Raw genomic sequence first — 27,817 nt, 5'->3', positions numbered from 1 at the left:
CGTTCACCTTTTCTGCTCTTTAGACTGAATTTGGCTCCCTAGTTAGACTATATACAGTCCTTTCTCTGGCAGTATCACATGCCTGACCCCTTTTCTCATCATTAGTAGGTAGCATTTTGTTCCTTCAAATGCCCCAAATACCTTTCTCACTGTTGTTTTCATGTTTATCTGACATTTTCCCCTTTGCTTTCTGGATCCTGAAAGCGATGTGGAATTTATGTTTGCCTCCCCAAGACTTCCCGTGCTGTGTTCATGCTGTGGGTTGTGCCGTGGTGGTTCCAGTAGTTGAGATGTTTGCATGAAGCCCTCCTGAAGACTCATCTTGCAGTCAAAATACCCAAAAGCCACCTGTTCCTGCAGAATCAGTGGCTGAGAGATGGGGGGACCTGTAAGCATTTCCCCAAGGGTCACTCGGGCTATGCAAGATGCATCAGTTCTTTTCCAGTCGGCATGTTCTGCGCTTGCTGGACTGAAAGACGTACTCGGCTCTCAAGGTCTGGTAGACACAAGTGTATTTTGAAATAACGTGAGAAGGAAATGAGTGCTTACAACACACACTTGCATGGGAAGGTAAGATGTGGTTTATTTGGTCTTAAACGGTTGGAGTTTTGTAGAGGGCTTCCTCTTGCCAGCCATCCTCCCACTTTGCTGGAAGAAGAACCTGTTGTTAGCAGCAGGGACATTATGAGAGCTTTAGCTTGAGCAACAATGACCTTAATGTTCCAGTTAGAGATAACACACATTTGCATAACTGGGGACAAAGAGCGTGTGTGTTTGTGTGTATGTGTATCCTTTGGTCAAAAAAGATACGTGCGCAACCTGTAAGGCTACGAGGATTTACAGCCCTCACAATCCCATCTTCCACTGTAGAAGCTGAGCCTGCAGCAATCAGTTAAGAAGATGATTGAAATTCCTGATCACAAATTAGGTAAGTACATGATGGAACAGCAAATTGATTCTCTCTTCTGTGCTGGGCTCACTGGCTAGTGCTTTCTCCAGCTGATGTTTCCTGTTCAGTACTACAAGCTGCACAGGCTGGATGGAGTCAAAAAAGACTTTACTGTTGCCTTTGGGATGGGTAAATTTTATTTTCACATCCTTCAGCACTGAAAATTAAGCTTACCAGTAATGTACACCAAAAGGAAAAATGATTTTAAAGATGAACAAAACCATAGCAAACATTTTTGCCCTGTTTTTAAGCAGAGAATGTATTATAATATGCCATTTTTATGTATAAGATGTATATCTCATCTCTCTTTAGTCATCTGTCTCTTAAAAGATTTTTATCTTGCACTAACTATATCAGTGTTGTGAGTCTTTCTTTTAACAGTTAATTGATATTAATCTTTATTACTGAGATGAATAGTTAGGATGATATGCTTTGGTTTCATACAGCTTTCCAAATGATAGATGAACCTCTTTGAGTTTGGGCATGTGGAAGACCTTCTGTAACTCGTTGTCCTACCTTTCTTTTTATTAATATTTTTAACAAGAATACATATTGTAACTGCTTGTTTATACAGTTTTTCAGCTGATAAAATAATACTGTTAGAGAATGGAAATTGTATGTGTAGCTTCATGACGATACAAATTTAACAAAATAGAGGAGCAGTAAGAAGGTTTCTGTTACAAATGTTTTGTGTTTTTGAAAATGAGATGTCTCAATAATTTGTGCCATAGCTTCCTTGGCAGTGCTGGAAATTAACTTAAAAACCAGGAAAAAATATTGGTTCGTTTAGACCCGTACGTTTCTTCTGTGTCTCATAGTAGATCCTTCCAAAGGAGTGGGAGAACCACTGTGACTGCCAGACCAGTTTTGTATTGCTAGTGAAATTGCTTCCTCCTGGCCTCTATATATAGCTTCCAGAATTCTCGTTCTTGGTCTTTCATGCACTGTTGTTGAGGTATGAATATAACTTCTTGTTTCTTCCCAAGATCTTGGTTCTGAATCCTGTCGGTTTACTATATGCTTCCACAAGTATCCTGTTTATTTTAAGAGCTCTACTCAACCTTATTTAAATATTTCAGAAGTGGACTCAGTGGCATCCTACACCAAGGACTTTGACAGAGTTACAGTACTTACGGTTTTCTTCAGGTATTTCTTTCTATCTTGCACATTGCAGTTTGATTTTCACAGCTATGTTCTTATTCTGTCATCAAGCAAAATAAATTAAAAATAGGGAGGGGAGGAAAACAGGGAAAAAAAGCCTTCACTCTATTAATTATTCTCTATATCTTTGACCTAACCCGACTCGTACCAAGGTTAACCATCATGATGTGGGAATGGAAAAGGCACATCTATTAACAGACAAGTTAAATAGGGGCAAGCTGCTATTTGCTCTGTTGCAGTTTAATAAGCCTGAAGGTAAAAGGTGTAAGACAGAGTGTTGCTTTTGCAACATTTTCCTGCTGCTGAAAATTGGAAATATCAAAGAATCAAATCACAAAAAATGTGCAGGAATGGGCTGTTCTAGGAATTGAGGCAGGGAATAAAAAGACTGATCTTGTAGAAAAGGAATAAACTAGACTTCTGAGTACAGTGGCATTAAGTTTTATGCATTCCAGCTAGAGTAGAGCATTTGAATGGAAAAAAGCAGTGCAGGATGTTGAGGCAGAAGTAGAAGAGGCCAAAAACTACCATGTGAATGGTGGAGTGAAATTCTTTACAAAAATAGTTCTATTTTAGATGCCGTAACTTTAAATTAAAAGAAGATCTTATAAATTCCTTCCTGATGAGATAACATGGCAATGATTGTAGTGTACAGATGGTGCAGTTTATTTACTAACTATATTTTTTTACATCAGTTGGCAGTAACATTTTAGTAGTACCTAAATATGCATCTTAAGTGCCTCTCTCTAGGCATCTGTGCTGGAAAATTCAGGCCATGGTTGCTTTGAACTACTTCAACTGCTGTTTTCTTTAAAACCTTATAGTATGGCTGTAAAAATAAATATCCTTTAGCAAAATCAAGAGGGGCTGTGTTATCCTAATTTTTATTACAATTTAGGTGGAAGGGAATGGATTTGAAGCATTCAGTGAAATCAGATCAAAGTTTGAAATAAAAATATCAAAATAACATGAATTATTATAAAACACTTCCTCAATGAAATTAACTCAGATCAGAGATCACAACATAATAAGCAGACAGCTGTCACTTCCGGCTTTCTCAGGTACCTGTTTGTTTTTAATTATTTTTCGTCAATTTTAGAATAAGCAGTCTCCTACTTGAGGGTTATTCTCTGTGTTGCTGAATGTTTGTATGTAATTTCATGCCAAAATATTTCATGCCTACTGTTTCACCACTTCACATGTCTGTGCAGGACAGATTCTGATCTATACAGGTAACGTGCAGAGTGAAGTTTGGCTCAAAGCACGTCTAGACAATATGCACTAGATCATAATTCCACAGAGTGATAAATTGTAGGTTAGTTCCTCAGTGAAAGAACTAGATGCTCTTTACTATTTGGTGTTTACTTTTGAACACTTTACTGAATAGGGGCTTGAATCTAAAATGCAGCGAACAGACCTGCCATGACGTTTGTGACTTACCCTTCATTGGTATTGCCTTCATGAAAAGAAGTTGTGTTGTTGAAAGCACTGCTGGCAAAAGTAACAGTAGAGTCTCACTGCAAGGGGAGGTGCTGCAGCTGTGGTGGAGCTTCTGCCCTTTGTTGGCTTTGAACTGCATTGGGATGTATGCCTTCATGCCTTAGGAGTTCGTGTTAAGTGCTTAAGGTTTCTTCCAGGTCCTTTCTGATACCCTGTGTAGGACACTTGATGGATGAGGAGCCAAGCACTGAAACTTCAGATTGTAGCATGAAGCACTGAATGTATAGACAGCAGTCATCTGTTAGAGAGAGCTGTGACTGCTGGCAATTTTAGTCACTTCTTTTGTCACTCTCCGATGTTGCCTGTTTGAGACTTCGACGTACTCTTCCTTCTTCGTACAACACTCACGATCCTTCCTTGTCTTTGTTGTTCCTTACTTTCTTCTTTCACTGGGAATGTTGGGCATCTTCTACTTCCCACTAGCAAAAACTGAACATACAGTTTGCGTATGCAGTCAATTCACCACTTTAATTAGGAAAAAGAAACCAGAATGCATTCATTTAAATACTTAATTTTCTAAACTCCGAAACTTCGTAGGTAGTTATTTTTAACCTGGTTTCCTAGGGAAGGATGTTCCTGCAATCATTTTTCACTAACCACCTACTGTTAATAACTTCAGGAGCCCTCGTGTTGATCACAGACTTCAGGCAGGGCAGAGCGCTCAGTTACAAAATCCACAGCTTCACGAATGCAGACGGGCAGGTGGAAGGGAGAGGATCCAGCTCCCAGGCTGGTCAGGCTGCCACACGAGGTCAGCCCTTACCACTAGAAGTGAGAGAATCCACATGGAAGAAACTTCACAAAGACACCAGCTGTGGGAAAAGGGCCGTCAGCATGGGGTCACTGGTGGGTACCAGGAGTCAAAGCAGGAAATGCCGGTCCAAGCAAAGGCGCCTTTTATTCGCCTGCTTTCAGTGCTGCTCCTCGTGACTACTTGGCTCTTCTTCTTGACATCATACTCAGGGGAACACCTCCAAGTAGCGAGTGTAATCGCTGCGCAAGAATGAACTGGCCTTTCAATTTTCCCTTGGACGTTGCTTCTGCACCTCTTTGTGTGGTCTCTGCTGGCCTTTGGCCCTTGTCTTCCTTGTGCACCCAGTCCCTCCTCTTTTCTTTTCTCTCTGCAGAAGGACAACCCAAAGCACCCTGAGTGTGTGTCTCCAAGCCCTCTTACCTCTGCCAAGGCATTATGGAATAGCTGTCTGGTTTCTTCAAGAATATAGCAGTAGAAACAGAGCTAGACACCATAGCAGGTGTGGATGGGCTTGAATCATGGTTGTGCTTTGGAAAACAGCTGCTGTGGATGTAGTCGTGTGTTGTAAACAGCTCGCCTTAGTGTTGTGAAGTCATTACAGAAACACGGTGGTACCATTAGTGGTCCGAAGGCTAAGAATGCACCTTTCAAGATGAACTGGTTGCACCAATTTTATCTTAAAGCGCAGAGTTTGTTACACAAACAAAACTCAAAGTCAGCAGGGAATGTGTTTTTTCTGGTTATGTCCTTTTATTCTTTCAACAGTAAAATTAACATTATGCTACAATGTTACCCACTGGTGGGACCTTATTTAACGTAAAACAAGAAAACAAAATTTAGGAACGGCCGATCAATGCTGAAGGTGGCTGTATGAATCATGATACAGTAAATTCAATTTCTAACAATCTTCCGATTTTATGCTATGAAAGAGATGGAAGAATTCTTGTTTGGTTTGGCTTTATTTCTCAGGCTTCTTTGCTTTTTTGTCTTGCTTTTTAACGTTAGATAGATCAGCCCTCTTCGGTTTGACTAAAGAGAAACTCTGTGTGTGGGGGCTGTGTGGTACGTGGACCCAGGCCTGCACCATGGCACATGTTCGGGAGTGAAGCTGCTTGGACATGGCACTTTCAGCGCAGATGCTTGCCGCAGGAATACTGCTTTTGATGTATCTTCAGACCTGAAGATGAACATTAGTTGATAGAGCTGCTTTTCTTGGTAGCCTGCTGGTGACTTTTGGAAAAGGATATGCTGACCTGTCCAGACAAGCGCCTGCTTTCCAGAACATGGGCACCTTTTATAATAATTTAGTCTGCTGCTGCTTCAACTTTAGTTTTACACCCGTGACACTGTTGCTCTGTTTACTGTTTCAGCAATAATCAGGTAGCCAGTGTGTTTCCAGTTTTTGACAGAAAAATAGTACATACTTAAAACTAATAAGAAATCCCTTTTTTGTAATCAGTCAAGCAAATTTCTGTTTTGCTTAAGCAGATACTGAAATCTTCTCTACGTCATTTGTATTGTTAATAAATTGCAAGACGTTATACCACATCACGTTACTGGAAATAGGTATGAAATATATAAAGGTACAATATACATATATTCTTAACAGCAAAAAGTAATTTTCTGACATAATAGCCAAAATAAAGTGCCATGAAGCTATTAGCAGTAAATTGAATTTTTTGGTATGTAATTTAGTATAAATACTGACAAGCTGACAAAAAAAAAAAACCAAACCCCAAACAACACACGCATACTCGTTAGTCATTCAGTTTAGCAGCACAGAGGCAGCAGTCGGCCAGGGTGTGCGTTTTTATGTCTGCTTCAATTGCACACTTCATTTATTTGGACATGGCATAGGCGGCTTTCTCTGTCACACGGCATCACTGCACGATTAGCAAGTTGTGCCCCAGGGCAGCTGGGACGCTTTGCTGGGGCAGATGTTCTTTTCAGCTTATTCAGTGGCCGTTCTGGGGTTGTTTACTGTTGTCATAGCTACCTACATTTCCATAGCAGCCGAGCTGCTGTGTGTGAAGCTAGTGAATATAGTTATAAAAGGATCATATTTTGTTCTGTCTCTGTAACTTACCATCTGTCAACTGACTGTTCGTGATGGATTCAGAAACCAATTTAAGAATAACAGCAGCCGGCCGATGATTTTTGCTTATATTAAAGTGACAATGGATGAGGATGCAAATAAGTTGGTGCTTCAATGAAATGCTAGTTTCTTTTTTTTTTCCCCTTAATTGTAGCAGTTTGGCTTCCAACACTTTCTCAAACATTGCTGAAATCCTTATCAAGAAATCGAAATGACTGAGTGTCATCTTCTGTACTTGCTCAGATGTAGGTGTTCCTTACGCTTTCCCACTCTGCTGTCAGCTCATCCCTGTGTGTTGCTTCCAAATTGTGATGTCGCACCTGCTTTCACAGATCCTTTGTAATGAAATCTAAATACTCTCCACAGAATTAACTAGTGAATTCATGAGGCTAACAGCGAAGATACCATGCACACATGATTATGGTTTGGTGACATTCATCACTGCGCTCTACTTAATAGTAGCAATGGGATCACATGCAAGTTTGGGGGTAAATTCAATGTCTGATCAACGAGCCCTCTGAATAATGAACTCTTATACCTTTACACTGCAGAGATTTGGTTGAACCTATACTTTAGCAACGGGGGCAAGAAGATTAGCCCAGTTGTAAATAATGTATTTATTGGTTGATTTTTCCAGATCCTGACATTGATGCTGCCACTGCCATGATGCTTTTGAATACTCCCCCTGAGATACAAGCAGGTTGTGAGTAGATATTTCTATAGCATATAGCAACATAGACGTGTAAAGTTAATATTCTCTTTTGTAAGTATACAGCGTACCAGATAAAAAGAAGGATTTAATGAAGAACTATAACTTCCCTTGTAGACCCTTACACTTCCTTGACCCTTAAATGAGTATGATTTTGTGGTTCATATTACATTCTTTGTTACATGAATAATAGTAATCCATGATCTCTAATGTAAAAGAGGGGTTATTGTTATTCATGACATACACATAATTGAGTAACATACTATTATCCGTACTGATAGAAAGACCTGGGGCAACAGCCAGGAGAAAGGCAGAGAGAGAAGGAGCAAGAGCACGAAGGGTACATGGCATATGGTTTTGTTTTCATTTTGTTTTGATTTGACTCCTATCGTGTGAGTTACCACAGCCATCTGGATACTTTCCATTCACTTGGGCACTCTTTCAACTCCTTCCTTGCACACATCCTGCCCCTTTTGCTTTTTTGCTCTGTCTGATGCAAGGCAGTAGTCAGGCTCTGGGGAGCAAGGAAAGGTCTCATTTCCTGCCAATACCGTCCTCCTTGTCTGTGACCAGAGCTGAGGCTTTGATGCTGTGAATTAGCAGAGCACTGAAGGGGCCTCGGCCCCCACTGTACTGAGCTTTGCAAACAGGGCAGGAATCAGCCTGCCCCACAGAGCTTGCAGTGAAGGTATTAGAGGAATCCGTAGAGGAATACAGCTGCACAAAAGCAGGGAGTACAAGAAAACAAACATATCGCTGGTCAGCAAGCACAGTAGTAATGCCAAGTGACAGGCAGCTCTGAAAAAATAAAGGCAGAAGTTAAAATAGAAGCCATTATCAAGCCTGTCTAGCATCACCGCTATTGTTCTAGCTCGGGCAACCAAATCCAAATTCCAGGGGAAGCCTTGATTCGCACTTTGATACTCTGCCTGGGGAAGAGAGTCAATTACCATCAAAGCATTTCCTGTACAGCCAAGGAAAGCTATTGTCAGGCTGCTTTGTGACCCTGCCAGAGAAATGCCTCTTGAGAAGCTCCTCTCCGGAGAGAAACTGCCTGTTCTGGAAAGAGAGAAGAGTGGTCCTTGTCCTCCTCTCCTCGACAGCCTTCAGGGACTGTACGCAGTAAAAGGGCGAGCAATCCCAGCTATGTGTAGGTAGGAAAAAGGAAAGATTTTTTTCAGGGAGAGGAGGTTATCATTGGGCTAAGTGGGAAGAATAAAATGAGAGATCTTCAAAGGATCAGAAATTTAATGAAGCCAGATTTGTGGGGCAGAGAAAAGGGGAAAAGAAGTTGGAGTAGGATGAGAGTGCAGGGGTAAAAGGGTATGTGAGTGAGGGAAGGATACAGAAGGCAGTATGTGCACAGAAAAGGATGGGGAAAACAGAATAATCTGAACTCCAGGAGGAACTGGAGAGCAGGAGAAGGTTGCAGACGAGAAAGGGAGGAGATCCATAGTAAGCTGCATGTACTAAACACACTGCAGATTTTTATCACATGCGCATGTTTGCCGGCATTGCAGGTGTGTGCGTGTAAGTGATTTGGAGACTTGGGCACTGTCATTTCATAGAGATCATAGTTTGCAGGTTGGCAAATGCCTTATTGTTATTTTAGTTTGTAGAGATTGCTCTGAGGAAGGAAATTCTAGCCCTCTACGAGTTTGGCATATCTCTCCCCCCATGTCATCTTCCCAGTGGGCTGTTGTGTCAGGACGTCAAAAGTGAGAGGGAGACGAAAGCAGAAAGATGGCTCCTCATTCACATTGCTCCTTCCTTGACATCTGCAAGTACCGAGGCCTTCCTCTGTGCCTTTAAAATGGAATGCAGGGTCTGCTCAGAAGTTCATGAATCCTTCCAAATGTTGAGTAGAATTGGCTTGTGCCAGGAGGAAAGGGCAGAAGTTTTTACTGTAACCTCAGAGGTCCTCTAAATTACAAAGCAGAAATACTTTTGTGTGTGTGTGAATGGATACCTGAGGAAGTAAATCAGCCTGTCCTGAATTGCTGTTGGGTCTCACTTATCTACCATGTTAGGAAAATCTCAGGCAACTTAAAGCAAATTAATTACTACTGCACATTAAGAAACAATTGCATGAAAAATTGCATTTAAAATTAGCTTTCAAATAAAAGGCAATTGGGCTATAAAAATTTCATCGCAACGCTGAGCATCATAGAAGCTCCCAGTGCGTTCTCTGCTGTGTCAGTGACTACAGTGGTCTGTAGATCAAGCTATGAATGATCAGGGCAGTGAGCACGCTGGTACTGTTTGATCCCTTGAAGATTTAGAGTTCTGTTTGTTGTATCAGACTGTGGTGTCAAATGTGTGTTCAGGCCATCAGGGCTGCAAAATGCCCCATCTTCTGAAAACCAGATTTGAAGAGGGAGGGACATAGTTTACAGTTTGGCCACAGGTGGTAATATCTGACTGAAAACACCCCTTTGGTCTGAGAGTCTGACTCCGAATGTGCCAGTTATTTCCACAACAAAGGCGGTCAGATAGAGGCAGAACCTGAGTATCGTTTCAAGTATAACAACTTGACAAGTCAGAAAGTGTAAAAGTCCGGTCCGTTAAGGCCTTTGCCTGTCCTACAAACATTTAAGCATCACTGTGAAACGTGGATACCTCCAGATTGTGAGAGAGTCTGGATTTGTGTTTGTGTGGATGGTTACATGTGTTGGCTTTTGACTTCGAAGGCATCTTCTTGGATTAAAAGCTGCCTTTCAAGCCTGATAAAAGTCTGTGCTCGTCTAGGCAATGTGAGTGCTAAAAGCATCTTCAGGATGAAGGTAGCTGCAGCCATCATTCAAAGTCTTATTAAAATTTATTCTTTTAATATAGTCTGTCAGAAAGGAATCCCATCTCAGTGGCATTAGAAAATCCAGAGTAAGCTATTCCTGCTTTGTAACAGATTGATTAATTAGCTTTACGGTTTTAAATGACCATTTAAAATTCCATACCCATGTGTGAAACACTGCTAACAACCACACAGAAATTCTAAAATCAGCTTTTGCTTTTATATGAAATCTTGAAATGTAGTCTAAGCTGGCACAAACATTGCTTACCCTTTATCCCAATCACACTGTTGTAGTTTTCATGCAAAAAAAAAAAGGCAGAGTAAAAGAGTAAAACACCGTTACTAGGATTATTCTGTGTTTGTGGGGGTTTTACTTTATAGACTCATGAAATTGATTGTTCACATTATCACTAAAGGTTGGAAATAATGCAATTATAGTTGGGGTGTTGACATCAGAAATCAATTCCTCAAATATTAACACTTTACAGTATTTTCACAGACCAAATATTTCCAGATTGTAACTAAAAGCAGAAGTTCAAAGTAGCCAGCTCTGTGCAAGACTCTACTGAAACATACAATCCAGCTGGCACCAAGAGTAAAGCATGAAAGATACTGTGATATGCTAAGAAAGGGCATGTAGGAACGTAGTTTTAATACTTTATTTTCTTCAGTTTATGGAAGTCCTTGTATTTCATCAAGTCTTATATGGTTTGATTATGTTTAAAAAGAAACAGCAGCTGAAACACCTGCTTTCTTCAGTAGCAGCTATCAAAATCACAAATACTTTGGATTTCATTAGTAGCCAGCACATAACTATTAATTCCAAAATGACTTGCATTGAAAACTGTATTTGAACCTGCGGGGGACTGGGTACTGGCTGAGCCACCTTGGGCAAGTTGCATCAAATTTCTGGGCCTGTTTTCCCTGATAGGAATCTAATTCACGGAGAGGACAGAGGAGAAGGAGATGGTGAGCAAATGGTAGAGCTCAATTTAGAAGTCATGGCTACTAACTTAATGAAGCCCATGGGTTAGTTTTGTACAAATGTTAACGTTGTCAATACTTCAGTTCTTACCAATGTCTCAAAAGTAAATGTTAAGCGCTGTCGCTCCGGTGTGGCATTCCCAACTATTAAGAGTGTAGCGCCCTGGGCACATTGTTTAGTCTTGCCAAACCATTGTGCTTTGCCATGAATAAAATGGAGATTGGTTTTGGTGGTCTTGCAGTGTCTTTGGACTGCCTGAGATTCATTCACTGTAAGCATTTTAAGTAGCAATACTTTCTTAATCGGTGAGGTCATTCTGAACTTGGAACCATTTGCCCTTCAGGAGGGACCAGTAAGAAGGGAGTGTGTGTAGTGCATTGCTGCTGCTGCTAGTGAAACTGCTGCAGGCAAAGTGATTGTACTGGAAATCTTGATTTCATTCAAGAAGCTTCTTACTCAGCGATATTATACATAGCTTTGAATTCGTGAGTAGTCCTTTGCCTTTTGCTGCATAATTTGGGAATTGCACGCAAAAGTAAGTACATGGCTCAAGCTGAAGTTTAATACTGCAAACAGCTATAAACAGTGCTTGCAGAAAGGGTTTGGTAGAAACCAGGAAACTGAGAGTCTTCTCAGCTCTAGACATCCATCTTCTGATTTTGATACTGCTCGCCACTACTCACCCAGGTTAGCTGGAAAGCAGTGGTCTTCAGGAGACTTTGCAACACTGGTTTTGTGGGTGGTTCCTTACAGGAGACTGAAGCACTGCGGTAAAGACATTTGGGAAGATACGAGCATGGAGTTCTGCTGGGTGCTTCTAAAAAGCAGGCTTTCTGAGGGTGAGATCAACGTCTCTCTGGTGTGGAAATCTTTATTAATCTTTGTCTCAAAGCATATAAAACCCAGAATAGATACATATATTTTAAATTGGTAGGAGGAGAAGTAATTCCCGACAGAGATCTACTAATACTGTACCTCTATACTTCTAAAATTGTACCTAGTGAAATTTGCTTTTTAAGCTAATGCAAGTAGATTGTATATGTGGAAGATATATTTACAGGAATCAAGAAAAAAAATTGACACAAAATTGCCTTAATAACAGACAGAAATCCTCCAAATAGGATCAAATAGAACATACTGTTTTCTTGGGACATTTTTATTGTATGTGCAACTTGATAACTGTAATGTTCTGTTTGTACTGCTTGTGGACAAGTCACTTATTATAACTTATTAGACAGCTCCCAGCCTAACTTTGTATCAGAAAATGATAAATCATTGACAGTAAAATATTTCATAAAGCTATTTTTGCTGACAATTCTGTATCAAAGTGAAAATTGGGAAAAGACATTTTCATAGGGTTGAAACTTTCCATTCCAGTTGCTGGGATTTTTTGGGGAATGGCATCCTCAACTTCCATTAAGGAGGATTTATTTTTTTTAACTTCAGTGTTTCAGTATTAAGTCATTAAAGTGAGGAAATAGAATTGGAAAGAAAACTTAGTTTTATGAAATTCTTTCTACTTCTTTCTCCCTACTCCTCGTATTTTGATATAGCAGCATGGTTTAGTTTGTTGTTGAGCAGTTCCATCATCAGCAAAATGAAGAATTGCTAGCCATGGTTTCCTACTTAGACAAAAAATAACTCGGAAGATTGAATTATTTTTATTAAATGTCCTTAGACAAGGTATGAGTGTGATAGGATTATCAGGATACACTTCCCTGCCCCCACCTCAAGTTTTTGTTTAAATGGCTTGTTGGATGTATCCTTGATTTGCAGTTTGTTAGGACTACAGACTGTGGGATTTAAGAACTGTAAAATTGTCCTTGAGCAATAAAATAGAAGAAGGTAGGCAGATGGCATCAAATTTATGCCTGGGATAAGAGAGTTGAAGTGAATAAAGTTACACATTTGGCAGATAACATTTGCTTTTGGCAACTTCTGATGTCCCATCAATTATACATCATTAGCAATTTACTATTTTCAGTTCTTGTAGCCTGAGATAAAGTGTTCTGCTAAACACTGTCCTGCAAGAGAGATTGGCAGAAAAAAGCTGAAGCTGACAGATATTAGCAGAAAGTCGGTATCTCTTGTCTATAATGATTTCTTCTGCGCTACAAGACATGGGTCAGGGAAGAGAGCCCTGAGATAAATGCATGTGCCACATGGTGACAGAAGAGGCGGAGAACCAGTCTGTCCCTACAGGATACCTTCATACTGTAATATTCCACTGTTTTTAAAGTTTGTTTTCAATAAATACTATTCAGTCTTCCTCACTAGTCTAAATATTGTCTACCTTGAGCAAGACAGTTTAATGAAGTGTATGCTTGTCTCCCAGGTGACAAAAAGAACATGTTTGTTACCCCTTTTTAATTTCCTTGATTTACAAATCATTGTCAGTGCTGATATTTCATTTAACTTCCACATGCCCACATTTAACCAAGAAGTTGGTTTCCTTATTTAGTGAACTGTTGGGGTGTCAGTGTGTCTGATGACTCTATCCATTGAGTATTTCCTCCTCCTTTTCCATTTAAATTTTGCCAAATTGCTGTATTGTGTGTTAGACAATCAAATCTTCAGGGAAGGACCCAGTCTGACACAGGTTTGATTGTTGTGAACATCTTGCATGCAGTTGTTAGCCCAGATGGATGGGGGAAGTTTGCCTCACCTGCAAACACACTTGCAAGGAAGAGATGGATGCGACCTGTCGAGGGGTGTGATGAAAGATGTCCACAGTTTGGGATATTCTACTCAGCTAATGTGCACACAAGACCATGCTCTGAATTAAAACAGTCCTGCGCTGGCTGTGGTGTGATCACGTGGCCTTCTACTTATTTCCCACCTTCAGAGGCTGGGTACAGGCTACAAAACAACATTGGATTTTTGAGGGGTTCTGTTGGATCTTTTTAACACTACCTGAACGTAGTGTTTTGATGGATTCAGATTATGGTATGTTCTCCTAGATGACATTCTCTTTATTGTCTGTTAAACTGCAATGTGAAAGTTTGCTGCAGATTATTTTCCCTCTTGGAGAATTTCAGAGATGCAGTCTTGATTTTTGATGCTGGATGCGTTGCTTCTCTCTGCGGTTAGCTGGCGGAGACTTGAAATGCCAGCAGAGCCTACTCTGGTTGTGGAATTCCACCAGAGCAGCACAAGATCCAAAAATCATTTCCCCATTCATGCAGCAGATTAGGGGCAGATTTAAAACCAGTATATGGTTTAACTCTACTCCAGTGGAAGTATTTCCTGGGTTTAAGCTTCCTGAGAGCATACTGAGATCCAGCACCTCCTTGAAAACATAGCAGTGATGAAAGCTGAAAGGTGAATAATGATTTTGTTGTTTTAGACACTTTGCGTTTCACTAGGAACATTTTGTGAAAGAGGAAACCTTTATCAAAGAGATGCACAGATCTTTTCGCATTGTTTTCTTGAGCTGAGTTTCTCAGACATAAACATCTCTTGGCACTTGCACAGAAAAGGTGTAAATTACATTTCACACTTCTGCCTAGGAATTGGGAACCATGTAACCTTCCTGTACTGTTGGGTAAAGAAGCATTAGAAAAGAGGAGTCTGGACTGTAAGGTGTTAGTCCAGACTGGCACTGATTGATGATACGGCTTAGAGTAAATTATCTTACCTCCACACCTTGAATCTTCAATCTAAAATATAAATACCTCACCTCAAAGTATGGTTTTGAACCATAATTAAAGCTTGTAAGGCATAAATGTATCTTTGGAATAAAAGGACCACATATTTTCCAGTAAATAATCCACAACCCTTCAAAAGTACCAACATGTGGAAATAGTTCCTTGGATAACAAATAACCGTCTTCAGACAGCCTGCACAAAGGCAAGAAAAGTGTCTGGGTACCAGGGACAATGTATTAGCAGTTTATAGACATAGATTTTTTTTTTTTTTTAAATAAAGTAATTACTGTCATTTTGGGAAGGATGAGTATTGATGCTTTAAATGTTGTAAATAGAGATGTGTGAGCGATAGACATCAGTCTTACAGTGGCACATTGGTTATGTGGATAACTAGAAATTAATACCTTCTACTGTTGATTCATTTTGATTCTGCTTTTTGTTTTAGCTTTAGAATGCTGCAGAAACTAATTTACCAGCAAGTTGTGGTGTTTGGTATTTTTTTCATTATGGGTCCAGACGTTTACTGAAAGGATACACTGCATCATCCAGTGTCGTCCTTCAGTTGATCCCTTGCATACAACCTTTCCGTTTGTCTGTCTGCATAACTTCACTAGTGATGTAGTGGTATTGCTGCATCATAATTCAGAGAGTTTGGGGGAAAAAATAAAGATGAGTAGCAATAACAGTGCTGTTGCAAGCTGAAATAGTTATTAAATTCTGAGTGGTGATTTCAATATACAGAGCTGTGGTGTACTTGAGAGAAAAGTTAGAATCATAGTTAAGGCCTCTTCTGGCACAAACAGTCCTGTTGGAGCCGAGCAGTGAGTGGTGGCATGCTGAACAGACCAGGCATAATGGAAGTAAATTTCCTAGGCAGGAGTAGGTAACAAGTTGTCTCTTTGGGGATATTTTCAGAGGACAGCAAACTTCTACTTTTTTTTTTTTTTAAACAGTTGTTATTTCCTGAAGGGAAGATGAAGATAGAGAGTGTGTCTCTGTGTGTGTGTGTGTCTCTAAGCTATGAGACTTGGCAGTGTATTTTATATATATGGGAGTGCAGGTAAAAAGGGAACTTGGAGAAGGTAAAGAAGGAAAGACTTGGGAAAATATTTTTAGAGAAGTGATGGGAAAGCGAACTAGATTTTTTTAAAGAAGCAATGGGAGTTGTCAATAAAGCAGAAAGAGAGGGTAGGAGAGGAGAAAGGATAAGATAATCATCAGCTAACTCTGCCAACAGAGCAGGATAATTAGGTAACGATGGAAAGAACAGTTTGGGCATCAAGGAGCCTGTTGCTCTCTTTTTGCAGTAGAACTTTCAGTGTGTTTGCTTTGAAGTTTTACAGGTATATATATTTAGGCAACATCCATAGCCAACTAACACGTGGCTGTGTGTAAGCATAAATGTTTCATTTTGATATAAAACTCTACAGTTTGTATCAGAGTAAAGAGAAAATCTCCAGATCTTTCTTGGTCAAAACTTCTGGTTCATCTTCTTTTAACAGGACTTTGTAAACGTACAGAAACTGTACTGTGTAGTGCAGTACAAAATCTGTCCCTCTTGAAAGCCTGTTGGAAAAACCGTGACCATTGGAAATGATGTCTTTTTATCGATCTTTTGATATTTAGCAGGTTTATCTGTGACTTTGAATTTACCTGTTATCTGGGCATTTTAGGTTAGCCATATCCTTGAGCAGACTGCTTTTCTGTCATGACACTCTTATTTTGGCCATCTTAAGGTCATGCTGTTGAAACAGATATAATAAGAAATTAATATTTTGGAGTTTTTAGCAAGATAACATCCCTCTACAGTATCTACAAACCCAAACACTGGAGCATTGACAGCCTGATAGTGTCCCCTGAGTAAAACAGATTGGATCGATTTCTCATAACCTAGTGCTAGAGGAAAAAGTGCACAAAGTAGTGAAGTATAAATAGCAAAAAGCAATTTTTAAATTATTTTGGTCATTGAAAGCTGACCCTAGTTGTTATAAAGTAGGTTCTGTAATTTTAGCCATTTGAGGCTGTACTTAAACACCTAAATATAAATGACCTATTCTTCAGAGGTGCTCAAAAGCAAGGGTGGGTATAATGCGGTGACAGGATTTGATTAGGGGGGTGATGTGCTTTCACCAGCAGGAGAAAGAAGATTATTTTCCCAGAACTAATCTGTGTGGTCCGGAGTGAAGCAAGGTGAGCATCAGGATAGCAGGAAGGGAGGTGTGGATCTAGCTTGGTGTTGATAGCAAGTTGAAATGTACCTCAGCAGCTTAGAAATAATGTACTTCTGAGCCTATATTTCTCTACCTTGGAATATACTAATATTTTCGGCTGTGAGTGTTTGAAGTTGGGCATGTAACGTGTATGTGTTGATTCTTAGGCTGAATGATTTTTCTAGTGTCCCTGTAATTTGTTTAAAAATAAAATTCTGTAGGTGTATATAAAGTGATATGGTTTATATTTATCTTAAATGCATTTATATAATATCCGTATATTTAAAAATGATAAATCCAGAGTAGTGATCATCATTCTCTTTTTGGCCATTCCCCATCAGGGGAAGTTATGGTATGAACGATGACTTATAGTAAAGAAGAAGTGAGCAAACTGGATAGCTTTGGATGTTAAAGAAGCAAGTTGGGGTTGGGGTTGAGGCTGTTACTGTTCCATCCTGAAGGGTTATAATAGCTGTGCAAACAAATGGCATTATGCCTAAGTCCCTGGTAAGTGTCTAGGATAAGAATTGTGTTCACTAGTCGTGCATCCCACCGCGGAGGAGGAAAATGCTGAGGACCTGCTAAGGACAGACTCTTCCTTTGGTGGTGCCTTGGTAGTGCTTCCTCTGCAGTTCCTTCAGTTAGGGGCTTGGCTGCCCGAGGCTGAGCAGTGCAAAGAAACATGCCTGGATGGAGAAGTAGTACTTGGTTGTAGGTTAAAATCTTGCCAGCCAGAGCTACAGTTTTTGATGTGGAACCAAGTTAAAAGGCCTGTAGCGGCCAGTACCTACGCAGTCGGTGTCAGTAGCATCAACGCGTGGCGTTGGATGGGGGATGCTCAGCTGTGACCTGGCCATGTGCTGCTGGAGGCATGTGACTGCTGTCAGGCTGGCTGACAGAGGTCATCAGTGGCGAGGGAAAGGCGCTAATTAAAGGTATGGAGCTAATGCCTTTTTTGACTCTACTCCTTGCTTTCCTGGTAAATCCACATATGTAGCGAGTATTTTATTTTGCAGGAGACAGAGGCCAAGAGATGCTGCTCAGAAAGTAAGCTGGGATGATAAAAAGCTGTGTTCTTGCAGTGAAGTGCTTATATTCCATTTATCTGTAAAGGGTCATTGTTTCTTATTGTAGACAAAATAGTTATATCTATGCTTATAGCTGGTTCTAACTCTAAGCACATGCATTCCCAGCAGAATGGCAGTTACGAAACAAAAGTGATCCAGTTGTACAAGGAAAGATCTACAGCAACTGGGTCAGGCAGTGGCTTCGACAAGCCATGTTGTCATTGGTTGCTGTTAAATTTTTTGCCATGAAAATAGCACTGGGAATAGCATGGCATTCACAAGAGTTGAGGCTGAGATGTTCAAGGTAAGCAGTGTACTACACGAGCCTCTCTAATGTTTTCTCAATTCATTGAAAAGCTTAAGTTCCACGTTTTGCTCCTACATTTTTCTAACTTACCCTTTAAAAGAAAAAAATTTCTTTCTTTCTTTTTTTTCTTTAGTTCCTCCAGGAGTGATACAAAATGGAGCTCGAGTTCTGAGTAGAGGAATATTTCCTGGAGCCAGGCCATTGCCAATCAACCCTATTGGAAGCATGGCTGTTGCAGTAAGGTAAGAGTGGCTCATTGCAGGATCTTTATGGAATAAATGGGTATTTTGCAGAGAATGTAAAAGTATATGTAAGCTCTGGTCGACAGATACTTTGCTGCTTGCTAATACTTCTGAGGTTCTAAATGAAATAAAACTCTGCCACCTGAAATTCTTTGCATATATCATGGCATATCTGTCTGTTGCACACTGGTATCCTGGTTTCGGCTGGGATAGAGTTAATTTTCTTCCTAGCAGCTGGTATGGTGCTGTGTTTTGGATTTAGGAGGAGAATAATGGTGATAACACACTAATATTTTAGTCATTGCCAAGCAGTCAAGAACTTTTCAGCTTCTCATACTGGCCTGCTAACAAGAACGTGAGGGGTGCCCAAGAAGCTGGGAGGGGACACAGCCAGGACAGCTGACCCAAATGGCCAAAGGGATATTCCATACCATATGACAACATGCTCAGTACATAACTGGGGAATTGACTGGGAGGTGGCGTGGCTCAGGATCTAGCTGAGCATCGGCGCTGGGTGGTGAGCAATTTTGCTGTGCATCACTTGTTTTGTATATTCTTTTATCATTGTTATTGTTGTTATTCATTTTCTGTCCTATGAAACTGTCTTTATCTCAACCCATGAGTTTTACCTTTTTCTTTTCAATTCTTTCCCCTATCCCACTGCAGGGTGGGGAGTGAGCATAAGGCTGTGTGGTTGTTTTAGCTGCCGGCCAGGCTAAACCACAACACTGGTTTGTAAAAAGCAGTTTTATTTTCACTAGCAAATTGCAGGCAATTTATGGTGAGAACCTCCTACAGTGACCTGTTTTTCTAAGTGCAAATCCTGCTCTTCCCTCCCTCCCTTTTCCTAAAGACCTTTTCCTGGATTAAATACCAGTGAGAAGAATATCAGTAATATTAAAGCAAATTCTGAAGGATATCTAAACATATGGCTGTCATTTTGTTATTAACTTAGGTCTTTGTGAGGTAGTTTCTTTCACTACAGTTTCTATTTCAAGGTTATACCGAAACATTCAAGGGTAAATTGTTGTTTGAAGATAGTCAACTTTTTTCAGAAAGCAGGGCAGTAAGAGACATCTAGTGATGGCAATAAGAACTGTGGTTCAGTGCTTTGCTTTACTTAAAGCTGTGATGGTTTATTGGTGGAAGAAAAGTTTGCCTCAGGTGTAGCTCCATTTTCAGTCAGTCACAACAGAGACTAATTTGGTCAGGTGTACTGCCAGTGCCCTTCTCTTTCAGAACTCTCAGTATCTGCAAAAGCTATTTCAGCTCAGGCAGTTGGGTGTTCCAGGTGGGGTTTCATAATTAGCGCTGACCCCGCTTTGCTGGGCTGTTCCAATTACACCCTCTGATCTCAGTAAATGGCTACAAGGCAGTGAAATAATAAAGTATCTCGATAGCTACTTATTCCATTATTATTTACTTGGGATTTTTTTTCCATTTGCTCTTTCTTTTTTTTAATCCCTTTTCAGAATCAGTGTCTAGCCATTTGGGTGCAGTATTTCCATCCAGTAAGTGGAGAGAGAGAGAGAACAGAGAACATAGGACATTCATATACTCTTGATGCTTAAAATGCATAGAGGGGAGGACACTAAATGGAATAAAATCTATATACTTTGATGGGCAACTGTTTCAGCTATTTTTCACATTTGCTACACTGAAGGGATGCAACCCTGAAGGTCATCCTCCAGAAGTCTGCAGAGTTCCTCTCCAACTTGCTTTACCACAGTCTGGCCTTGCTAGCAGTGGAGGTCAATCGTCCTCAGTAGCTTTGCCGCTGACTTTAGCCAGGACTTGTATTCTGCTCCAGTGGGGTTGCAGAGCTGTGGGACTACTGGATCATTGATTATATATCATTTTTATGAGGTGTCCAAACTAAATGGAGGACATAGTGGTCTGAATATTCTGTCTTGAGTTTATCTCCATTTCCTGCTTAGATCCTGTTTCATAATTAGGATTGACTTAAGGAGGAGATAGAACTGGTTTTCCTTCCAGGCCACTTGAAAACTTCCTTCTGCGTAGACATCTTCAAATTGCTATGCTGTAAGGCTGTATATAGTTAAATTTTATGTATTTTCTGAGGACTACTTCTTATGTTTTTTCCAGCAGGTAGAACAGGATCTTTACCAGCTACCTGCTAGTGTAGATTTGGGAAATTAGGGATTTTACCCCTCCCTTGCCTATGTTCTTTTTGCTCTGTCTCAGAGAAAAGCCTTTATAATTAGTTAATGCAGACATTTCTAATTCTTTTTGTTCTCTTCTCCAGCCTTAGGCAGTATTAGAAATAGCTTGCTATGAATATATTCCTGGTCTGCATGATGTCTGCTCATATTTAAGGGCGCCTGCAATATCCCTTCTTCTAATTCTTGAAAAGGGGGCCGGAGATGGAGGGAGGAGGCCTTGAAACTTTCAGAAGTTAGGGGACTCTCTGCAATAGAGCAAGTTCAGCAGATAGTTTTGTCTTGTTTTTCTCAGGGATATTAAGATTCAGAATTTCTTTAGGAAGAAGGTCAGTCTTAGAACATCATCTGGTCCTCTCAAAACTGGCTACTTCTGTTACTAGTTACTGTAAAAATGATGCCCTGTTTCTTGGTGCTTACCCCTCTCCTCAGATTCACGGGGCTAAATAGGACCTGTTGTGTTGAGCTTTCATGGCATCTCATGAGAATACCTTCTGCTTATCATGTGCAGCAGGGGCAATTTACCTCAGCATCCATGCAGTCGCCCTCTGTTCCAGTTAAAAGTAGAAGTACTGCTCACATGGAGCTGTCATTCCTGCATAGGGGGAGATGCTCCAGTCAGGCTGCAGGGGAGGTTTTTAGACCTGTTCAGGTGCAAGAAGGTTGTTTTCCCCTTCCAGCTTGCACCAGGAGTGAGGTCTGCTGGGCAGCCATGGGAGGTGGTGCAGTCTCTGGTTATCTGCAGAAATGATGTGCCTCTGCCTGTATATTGAGAAACGGGACAGCTTCTTTCCAGGAAGAAAGAATATGCTCAAATGTATATTTTCTTGAGAAGAGTTCCTTTGGTGCTCTAAGTGAAAGGCCTAAAGCCACCTAAAAAAGGTGGTTTTCATCATTCATGTAGAGGACCTCTAGTATTTTCTAAACCTTTTAACTGTTTTTCTTTAGTTACCATATGTAGGAGTTAATGGGTTCTTCTGTAAGGTGCTGGTCTTCTGTTGGCACTTCTTGCTGAGCTGTTCATTTCATTTTGTGTTTATTTCCTCAATATCTTAATGGTCTTTGGCTTTGTTGTGCCCCAGACTGTGTGGGAATATCTTGCAGTATGTTGTCCTGTCGTGCAGACTGCCATTAGTGTCAAAACAGTTTGGTCTTGGGTTAAATTTGCAGTTGTAATTAGGTGGAGTGTTTTTGCTGTTATTCAGAAAGGAGGCCAAAACCATAGCATTGGTCTACGATGCTGAAATCTGTGATAGCTCCCATCAGTTGGAAAGTTTACTGTGCTGTTCTTCTTCAACAGTGTGACTGAACATATTAGCATATTTTGTTCCTGCACAAGGTATTGATGTGTTGTTGTTCCCATGTAATTACATGTAATTATTTTTTATATATACAATAAAGTACAATTGAATTAAGTAGTTTGGATTAAAAAACCCTACTGAAAAGTATTTAAGAAAAATGACAAATCCACCACTTGCCACAAATAAAGACTAGCAATTGAGGAGAGCATCATTACGTTGTAGTGCATTTGGCTTAAATTGCACAAATAGGCCTTTCGTTCCAAACTAATCTACAAATGGAAAAGGCATCCCACACTATTTTTACTTTGAGAATCATCCTCTGGTGTTAAATCTCCACAGCAGAGCGTAATTGGATGTGTTTTGACAGTAGCTTTTTATTTACTTTATTCACACCACTTTTAGCTTGTTTACCATCCATATTTTCCATGTTGTGGCTGACAAGTCTAAGACCCACCCAAAGACAGCAGGGGAAAATAACGCTTCAAAGCTGCACAGCGTGTAGCATGTCTCTAACATGAGATCCATCATATATATTTTTGGCAGACCATATCCCCATACAGTTCCCTGAGAGAATCTAAAAGCAAATGCAGTGATAGTCTGGATATGTAGAAAAGAAAATACTGACTTAAAAATGTATTAAATGAAAGCAAGCAAAGCCAGTAATGCCTTACATGCAGCAAGGAGTTGGTTGTGCTTTGAAGGTGAGCTCTTGCTCTTACTATGTACATCTATTGGAAAATACCTTTTACATGTTTACTTAGGAGGAATTCTGTGTCCACTTTAGTAAGTATAGTCTCTATCAAAGTGGCTGATGGATCTACCAACATGCATCTTGGCAAGCTGCAAGGAGCTCTATCGTATATAATCACCTTCCACCTGAATAAGGTGTTACCTGTTACACCAGCCCTTTGGAAGAACACAAGCTTGGAAGCTGCGATAACATTAGAGCTGTTTGAGCTACAGTTTCAGTACATTCAGCAGACAGCCTCCACCATGATATTTGTAATTTTCTTCGGTTATCTGCAGCGCACGAGTGGTTTGTGTCTGCATCCACGTCCTGTCTCAGTGCAGTACACCTACTGAGCCTCAGCCTCGTCTGCCTGGTGTGGGCACATCCACTGAGGTGAGGCTGATGTAATTCCACTCTGCAGAGAACCTCACCAGCTTGGTGGCATAGGCCTTGGAATTTGGTCCAGGTTATTCAGCAAAAGATGCTTTACAAAATATCTGTGGTAATTTTTATTTGTTAGGTCTTTTTTTCTTTTCCTCTGTCCCAAGTGTTCACCCCTGCAGAGGCTGCTGAACAGCGTTCCCATGGGCTCCCAGTGAAGCTCCAGTCTTTGTTGCATTTTGTACTGTGTAGGCCGTGCTTCCCCATTTTTTTGGCCAGATTAAGGTGCTGCTAGTCCTGGGGATTAGTGGCCTGCTCAGTAGTCTGTTCTGATGGGCAGGCCAATTGAAAACCCCATCCTGTAAGACACTAGCCAGCAAATGCGCCTGAAATGGAGGTGAAAAAGAAGAGTTCACAGACACCTTGGTGGGAAACCTTCAGGGGCAGGTAAAACCGTTAGGATTTGGGAATAGCTAAGCAGAGCCAGTCCCGGTAAAGATGTGTTGGCTGGATTTGCCATTCTCTTTCTTTGTCGATGCATCAGAAATGTCAGGATGGAGGATGGTGTAGACTTCATTGCTTAACTGCCTTTTTAGCTCGTATTTCCCCAGAATGAATCCAAGCTATTGTTTCAGGCTAATTGAAAACTTAGGCAAAACTTCTTTATATGCCACTTACGCCTAGGTAATAGGTTAAATTACTTTTGGTAGTGTTTGTTAGAAATACTTCGGTTTTTCAAATTGTTGCAGGTTAAAAATAAAAATAATGGGAAATTACTTGGAGTTTTCTCCTTTTTTTCAATTCTCCTTTCTCACCAAACATTTGTAGCTTTTCAAGGAATTTCACAATTCTCTAGAAACCGCAAACACAAGCTTCCCAGAGAATTTCCCTAAGTGAAAAAATTTTCCATTCAAGTTTCCAAGACAAAATGTTCCCTCTTCCTAAGGAAAGTAAGTGTATCCATACTGGCAGAGCTAGTGTTCTTCCTTTATTTTGAAAATAAAATAAAATACATTAAAAAAACAACAAAACACCCCAAAATGCAACATGAACAAACCTTACCTACTTCATCATGAGTAGATTTTAAAATATCTATTCTTCTGCTATTAATGCCACAGTTCCTTGTGCAGTTCCTGATCACTGGGGTGTGACAAGAATGAGTTTTGTGCCTAACTTTATTTGAAGATGGAAGATTGTTATTTATGTTTATTTTCACTTTAAATTTATAAGGCAATTACTAGATTATTCCTCAGGCCCGGCTGTCATTATGGTGACTATATTTCTCATACTGGCTTTATTTTTGCTTATTTTTTCCTCCCTTGAAGCAGCCATTCAAGTAGTGATTAAAGAAACCAAACATAAGTAACATCTGCAGCATAGATGCCCAAGCATAAGTAAAGTTATATTGTTACATTATCTGTGAATGATTATTTTTGCTTAGGTAAAAGAACTGGTAGGTACTTCCTTTTATAAATTCTTAATTGTATATTCTTAATGTTCTTGCTTATTACTGGCATGATCAGCTTAACAAACCCCAAGTCATCCTTGTTGCATTGCATTCCCCTTCCCACCTGTAACAGGCAGGATGAGTTATCCTTGGGAGCTGAAGGAATCCTTTACTAACTAAAGGACAAAAATTCTGTCTGGCTTGATGATTCTTTTTTGCAAAATGCAGAGGGCTGCATTTGTCTTAACTTCAGATCTGCTGTTGATACTAAGTACTCTTTCTGCTGGCAGTTCATGACTCTCATTTACTGTGGTCCTTTGCATACAATTATGCTGTGAAATACCTTTGTAAGAGCTTCTATCAATAGCGTGACCACTTGTTGTTGACTTTTAACTCAATAAACTCTGATAGAATCTCATCATACAGCAAGTGAGCACCACTTACTTTTCATATGCTTGCTCATCCTCCTCTCTGCTGGTATGTAGTGGGTTTAAGTAACTGTTCAACTACCTGTAGCTAAAACTTCCGACTGTCCTGAATTTCCCTTTGAAATTGTGTTACCTGTATAGTAAAAAAGAGTGTTAAAATTAGCAAACATGGAACCTGTCAAAATCCACAAACCCAACTTACCTGTGCTGCTTTCTTTGTGTCTTTTAACTGTGTCTTTCCAATTACATACCAAAAATGTCACCTATGGGTATACAATAGCTGTCATCCAGAAGGATCAGAGATAGATGAGGTGATATTTAAACTCCACATAGGTTTGGTTTGTTCATCAAGGGAATATACCTGTCTCTGGTGTGGAATACAGTAAGTATTTTTCAGCAAAACTTTTTGCCATTTTGCAGACAGAATCAGAACTCCTATCCATTAACAACAGGAATGGGGTTGGGCTTTCAAAAGTCCAGGCTTAATTCTGCAGTGCTTGAGGGTTGTGTCTTTGTGCTACAGCCAAATTGAAATATTTTAAGAAGAATCTGTGCATGGTACTTTTTATCTATATAACTTCATGGTTAAGATCCCTCAAGCAAATAAAATAGTCCATGTCAGTAGGATGAAAAGCTCTAGAGACTGTCCCATGGACTTACCTGAAAGGGCAAGCCACTGCTTTAAAACATGTGACAATACATCAGTTTCTGGAAATTTTGAAATAAAGTTCTGAACAAAAAAAAGGGGGAAAAATAAATAAATTTCCCCTCAATGTTACAGTAAGCACAGAATTCTTAAATACCGTTTCTTCGCCTCTGTAATTTAAAAATAATCCAAACATCAGAGCAAGGGCTTGTTTTAGAAATCTATTATTGTTTCAGTAACAAAGTCAGAGTTACAATCAGAACTGTGAGCAAAAATAGATTCAGCTGGCCAAAATCTATCCCATGAAACCCAGGGGAGTTCTGCCCACTGATGATCTAGATTGAACTAAGTAGATCACAGATTTATTTCTTAGGGAGTATGTGACTGTATAAAAGCAATATAAAGCTTTAGAATGTCTCAGAAGCACGTGTGGAATATGAATGGTTTAGATACTAGTTTATTCAACTCATTAATCTACTAATATCAATTATAAGTAATTCTTTATATCTTATGTTTGAGCTATTTTGTGTAAAGTTACAAATCAGATTAATTTTCTTTCAGGGTACATGATTTTTGTCTTGTGAATATCCTTAAACACTCTGCCTGTATAACTCATTTTCATTTCTGTGGATATCCTTTGCTAATTCTCTCCTTGACCTGCTTTCTCTTCCTTTTTTATTTCCCCAAGCAGAACTGGTTGGAAATCTTTCAAAATGTAAGTGAAAACCAAAGATTTTTCTGAGATAGAAATGCTATCCATTTCCTGACCAGTTCTACCTTTCTTCAGAAGTCTATTGGTATTTCTTTTCCTACCTTTTTTTTTTTTTTAACCGATTTCTTTTTTTTCACCTTTCTGTGGTCTTCTGGTTTTCATCATCCCTATTTGCAGTCACTCCCTGTGGGGTGTTAACCCCAGAGTAGTACGCCTTCCCCCAGGATGTTGCTTCTGTAATCCCTGGGCCTTTCGTTCTATTTTTATGGGTTTTTTGAAAGGATTTAAGTCCCACGGGCAGAGCTTTTGAAACCAAATTATAGCCCCTTTATGTAAAAGCAAACACTAGAGCCTCAAGAGCGGGGCAAATCAGGGATAGCTTTTTGGCACATGATTGCTCTGCTCCATGGAACTGTAGCTTTCCCTTAGACTGACAGTCTCTCAGTACAAACTAACAAATAGGAGTAGACCTAATAACACAAAAATGGGCATGTTGATTTAAATCCCATCTGTTAGAAGCCTTGTTCACTAACAACCTAGTCAGTAGGAATCCCATTTGATTCCCGCCTATTCTGTCCTGTGTTTGTTTCCTTGGAGAAATAATTTATTGCTATTTTTTAATGGAAAATTAGTAGCATGTGATTTTTATTGAGCCACATTGCTCTGACTATTAGCTGCCTAGTAAAATCAAGTAACTTTAAATTTATGCTAATTTATGATAATTTTTAACATCTTTAAATGTAAATTTACCTTAAAAATGAAGAATCTGTCACTTAAAATGCATCACATGCTTCCTCGTAATGACTGATCTTAAGGAGTTGGTTATAAATTCACCTTACAACCAGTTTAGTATGGATGATTTCTTCTTTTAAGCATTTGGCATCCTCTAATGACAACCCCTGCAGTGGCAAACCATCACAGAGTAAATGCAGCTGGCTTGCTGCACAATCATGAATGACATTGCATTTAGTTATTAATAATTGAAGGAGCTTTGTGTATTCCTTCTGGGTTCTGTATATAATTTATGGATCATAAAGCTACTCAAAAATCTAGGGAAAAATAATTTTGTTGAGCAAAAGAGGTTGGCAAGAGGCTTTCTTTGCTAATAACTGGGCCTTCTATTATATACATTTCTTTGAAAAAACTGTAAATAAGAACATTTGGAATGACTGATTAATTTGCTACCTTATAGCATTGTCCTGTCACTGGTTCTCAAAAGCCTGTTTCTTATTTCAGCAAGCTCTACAGGCATGAGCATTTAGACGAATAGGAACTGTGGAATTACATACCATTCATATTTTCCACCTTTCAGCCTTACCTTTCAGAAATGGATAATACTCTGCTGTTTCTTCTATAAAGAAACCAGACGTGAGGTCCTTTCCCTGAAACCTAAAGCACTTTCCCGTTTTTTAAGGAGAAGAGCTATAATACTCTGGACTCGCCACTGTGCCGTTCCTCTTAAGAAATATCTATGTTCAGTGCATGCATTTAAGAAAAGGTTTTAATCCAACGCTGCCCCTGAGTGTGCAAAAGCACTGTAGTGGTAGCATGAAGATGGCAAGAGTAGATTTTAAA

At 39.8% G+C, this 27,817-nt stretch overlaps 1 protein-coding gene across 11 annotated transcripts in view; it reads left to right on the top strand.

The window, feature by feature from the left end:
• Nucleotides 1–27,817, top strand: part of FOXN3 (forkhead box N3) — a 211,729-nt gene that overhangs the window by 175,426 nt on the left and 8,486 nt on the right. For 6 of the 11 annotated variants that reach the window (XM_054825846.1, XM_054825839.1, XM_054825841.1 and 3 more), the window contains 2 exons: nt 7,097–7,162; nt 18,309–18,417. In XM_054825846.1, the coding sequence (XP_054681821.1) occupies nt 7,097–7,162; nt 18,309–18,417 (175 nt within the window). The remainder of the gene's footprint in view (nt 1–7,096; nt 7,163–18,308; nt 18,418–27,817) is intronic. The other 5 variants (XM_054825848.1, XM_054825844.1, XM_054825847.1 and 2 more) reach the window with 2 other exon arrangements.

This window comes from Grus americana, chromosome 5 (genome assembly GCF_028858705.1).
Source record: "Grus americana isolate bGruAme1 chromosome 5, bGruAme1.mat, whole genome shotgun sequence".
In the NCBI taxonomy this organism is placed as follows: Eukaryota; Metazoa; Chordata; class Aves; order Gruiformes; family Gruidae; genus Grus; species Grus americana.
Note: the sequence above shows the minus strand (reverse complement) of the source record. Positions and strands in the feature narration are given on the sequence as shown.